The sequence below is a fragment of the Chrysemys picta genome, unplaced genomic scaffold, assembly GCF_011386835.1.
Source record: "Chrysemys picta bellii isolate R12L10 unplaced genomic scaffold, ASM1138683v2 scaf4457, whole genome shotgun sequence".
Lineage (NCBI taxonomy): Eukaryota > Metazoa > Chordata > Testudines > Emydidae > Chrysemys > Chrysemys picta.
In genome coordinates, this window is record NW_027057157.1 from 1 (window position 1) to 4,000 (window position 4,000).

At 44.7% G+C, this 4,000-nt stretch overlaps 1 protein-coding gene across 1 annotated transcript; it reads left to right on the forward strand.

Moving 5' to 3' along the window:
* The first annotated feature begins 2,684 nt into the window (after nucleotides 1-2,684).
* LOC122172839 (olfactory receptor 52E2-like) lies at nucleotides 2,685-3,623 on the forward strand. Its single transcript, XM_042845993.2, has one exon. It carries the CDS (start codon nucleotides 2,685-2,687, stop codon nucleotides 3,621-3,623), a length of 939 nt encoding a protein of 312 aa, XP_042701927.2.
* Nucleotides 3,624-4,000: the final 377 nt, after the last annotated feature.

Below are 4,000 nucleotides of genomic sequence, written 5' to 3' on the forward strand. Positions count from 1 at the left end.
AATGGTCTCAAGTTGAAGTGGGGGAGGTTTAGGTTGGATATTACGAAAAACTTTTTCACTAGGAGGGTGGTGAAGCACTGGAATGGGTTACCTAGGGAGGTGGTGGAATCTCCTTCGTTAGAGGTTTTTAAAGTCAGGCTTGACAAAACCCTGGCTGGGGTGTTTTTAGTTGGGGATTGGTCCTGCTTAGATGTCCTCCTGAGGTCCCTTCCAACCCTGATATTCTACGATTCTATGTACCCGTAAGCAACTGAAGAGGTCACATTAAATATTTGTTCCCTATGTAGGTACTTAGAGTGTGACAAAGTCTCCCCGTAACACTAAAAGGCAGGTTTTTAATTCTCTACTTATTCTTGCGGCTCGGCTCTGAACTCTCCTTCTTGAAGTATGGACACCAAGAATGGACACAGGATTCCAGTAGCAGGTTCACTAGCACCAAATAGAGGTAAAATAATCTCTCTGCTCCTACTTGAGATTCCCCCGGTTATCACCCCAAGATGACATTAGCAATTTTGGCCACATGGTAATACTGGGAGTCTAATGTTTATCTAGTTATCCCTTCACACTCCCAAATCTTGTTCAGAGTCATTGTGCTTCCCACGATAGAGACCAGCATCGTTATCTCTCAGACAAAGCTGCAAGAAAGTGTCTCACCAAATCAAGAGGGGAAGTAACGGAGGTGCAGACCTGTAGCCCTAAATACAAAGACCTTTGTGCTCTTCATGTACCCATGTTGGTAGTTCCAGACTGTTATGAAGTCACCCCTTAACCATTTTTTTTAAACTACACAGATTGAGATCTCTGAGTCTATCACTATACGGCAGGTTTTCTAATCTTTTATTAATTCTTGTGATTCTTCTCTGTACTCTCTTCAGTGTATCAACATCCATCTTTAACCATGGGCACCAGAACTGGACACAGGATTCCAGCAGCTGTCACTCCAGTGCCAAATATACAGGTAAAATAACTTCTCTACCTCTCCTTCAGATTCCCCTGGTTATCATCGTAGGCTCTTTTGGCCACATGGTCACACTGGGAGTTCATGTTTAGCAAATTATCAATTCCTGCCCCCAAATCTAGTTCAGAGTCAGTGCGCTTCCCACGATATCCCCCCATCGTGTGAGCATTGCCTACATTCTTTGTTCCTAGATGTAGCTATCTAACATTAGAACACATACTGGGTGCTTCGACCCAGTTTGCCAATCAACCCAGATTGCTCTGAATCAGTGAACTTTCCTCTTCATTATTTACCATCCCCTATGTTTTGTGTCATCTGCAAACTTCATCAGTATTCAGGCATGAGAAGGGTAAGCACCGGAGTTGCTGACAAATGTCTCTGCTTAAACTTGTCAAATACCACCTGTAACCTATAGCCCCAAATACCACAACCCTTGTGCTCCTAGTGCCCATTCTCTTGAGTACAAAGTTATAACCCAGCATTATAATGTCTGTTTCCATTAGGGAAACTTCGGTCCCTTCCAACACAGGAACTGCATCGTGGATCAGATCTACGGCACATCTAGTCCAGTGTCCTCTTTCTGACAGTGAGAGCCCTAGGTGCTGCAGTACAAGGTGTAAGAAACCCAGCAGTGGGTAGATGAGGGGATGACCTAACCATCATGAGGTTGTCACTCTAATGCCTAACAGTTAGAGATTGGCTTGTCTCTGAAACACATTGGCGTATAGGCTTTCCAAAATATTTATTTTGCTATAAATATTGTAACTGGATAGGCTCAGTATCTATGTAAATGTTCAAACACTTCCTGATCCTTGCATGGCCCCAACTATGTCTTGTGACAGTGAGTTCCACAATCTATTTATGCATTGAGTGGAGAAAGCATTGTATTGATCTGTTTTGAATTTGCCACGTCTCAGTTTAATTGAATGTCCTCTTGATCTTGTGTTATCAGACAGGGAAACCATGATCTCCATCTACACTCTACCAGTCATACCTCTGAAACCTCTCTACTAGTCAGTAATTTAAAGACTTTTCTCATGTCCCCTCTTATTCATCTCCTTTGTAAGGTAATGATCCAGTCTTTTCAACCTCTCTCCGTATGAGAGTTTCCCCAGTCACTTGATCATTCTCGTTGCACTTCCATGAGCCCATCTAGATCTGCAATATCCCGTGTGAGACGGGAACGCAGTACTACACAGAGGAGTCCAGAGGAGGGTGAAAAAACGACTGACTGATCTCATAGCACTGTATTTTCTGTAGGATTCCTCAGCCAACTCCTCCTGGATCCCAATGTTATACTTAGTTTCTGCTTTGCTTGCACTGTGAGTAGTGCTTCCCAAAGCTGTGTACAATGACACCCAGGTTCCTGTACTGAATTCATATAGTCAAATTTAGAACCTCGTAAGATGTTTGAGGAGTTCAATATTTTCCATCCAATGGCATACACGTTGCAGATATTGACATCCAAGTTTATATGCCATCATGCTGCCCATTTATCTGGCTTGGGTAGCGCCTTCTGAGGACGTCTCGGGACTTGACTATGACCTAAGTAATCTGGTGCCATCTATAAATGTTCCCACCTCACTGCACACACCACTTTCTAAATCCCTATAACATATTTACCATGCTAATTCTTATAAACTGTGTAACCCCCCCCTTGCTGTGTTTCTCTTCCTTCACAGGCACCTTAAGTATTTCTGAGCACGATCGACGTATCGAACACCTCATGGCAGCTTTCAACCTCACTCTCTCTGAACCTTCACCATTTATCCTAATAGGCATCCCTGGCCTGGAAGCTGCCCATCTCTGGATTTCCATCCCTTTCTTTACATTCTACATTATTGGCCTGTTTGGAAATTTCATGCTTCTGTTTGCTGTAGGCAAAGAGCAGACCCTGCACAAGCCGATGTACCTGCTGCTCTGCATGCTGGCACTCACAGATATCGGCATGTCTACCTCCCTCGTGCCGATGGCACTGTGTATATTTTGGTTCAATTTGAAAGGCATTACTGTGAGTGGCTGCCTCACCCAGATGTTCTTCATTCACACAGTTTCAGTTATGCAGTCAGCTGTCCTCGTGACAATGGCCTTCGATCGTTATGTTGCCATATGTAACCCTCTGAGATATGCCACCATCCTCACCAATGCACGAATAGCTAAGCTAGGGCTCGTGGGTTTGATAAGAGCTGTTCTCTTCATTCTGCCCCTGCCCCTGCTCCTGAGCAGGCAGCCATTCTGTGCCAACCGCATTATCCCCCATACGTACTGCGAACATATGGCTGTGGCAAAAATGTCGTGTGGGGACATCACAGTCAACAGGACGTATGGCTTGGTGATAGCATTTGTAGTCAACGGGTCAGACCTGGCACTCATTGCCCTGTCCTATGTTCTGATCATCACAGCCATCCTCAGAATCTCCTCCAAGAAAGCCCACCAGAAAGCCCTTAACACCTGCACATCCCACATCTGTGTGATGCTGATGTCTTACACTCCCTCCCTCTTCTCCTACCTGACACAGAGGTTTGGTCAAGGAATAGCTTCCCATGTACATGTCACCTTCGCTAACTTCTATCTCCTTGTCCCCCCCATGCTCAACCCTATCATTTATGGTGTCAAATCAAAAGAGCTTCGTGATAAAGTGAGCAAATACACCTGCAGAAGGTGATCACCAGAGGCCACTGACTTTAAAACTGTGCAACAAGAGGGGGAAAGGATATCTCCTCATTAATCAAGGGTGCTCTGTCCCAGTCAGCATTGTGGAAGTTTAGAATCTGAGAAGCTCCTCACACCTAATGTCGTATCTCTGCATCACCAAGTTCCCTCTCTCTGACCATCACCTGATCTCTTTCAGTGTCATCCATCAGTCCCTAACCCCACACACCCTGTCACTCGCCCTTATGTGACTACCAGTCCACCAGAAGATATTGCACTTTTCTGAAGGAAGGTGGGTTTCCATTAGTTCCTGTGTGAACAGGGTTCTTAATCAATTCGACAAACAGAAGCTACACTTTTACATAGCCAAAGGCAAAATAAGAAATTACA

Excerpts from the sequence above, each read along its gene's own strand:
- LOC122172839 (XM_042845993.2), top strand. The coding sequence starts at position 2,685 with ATGGCAGCTTTCAACCTCACTCTCTCTGAACCTTCACCATTTATCCTA.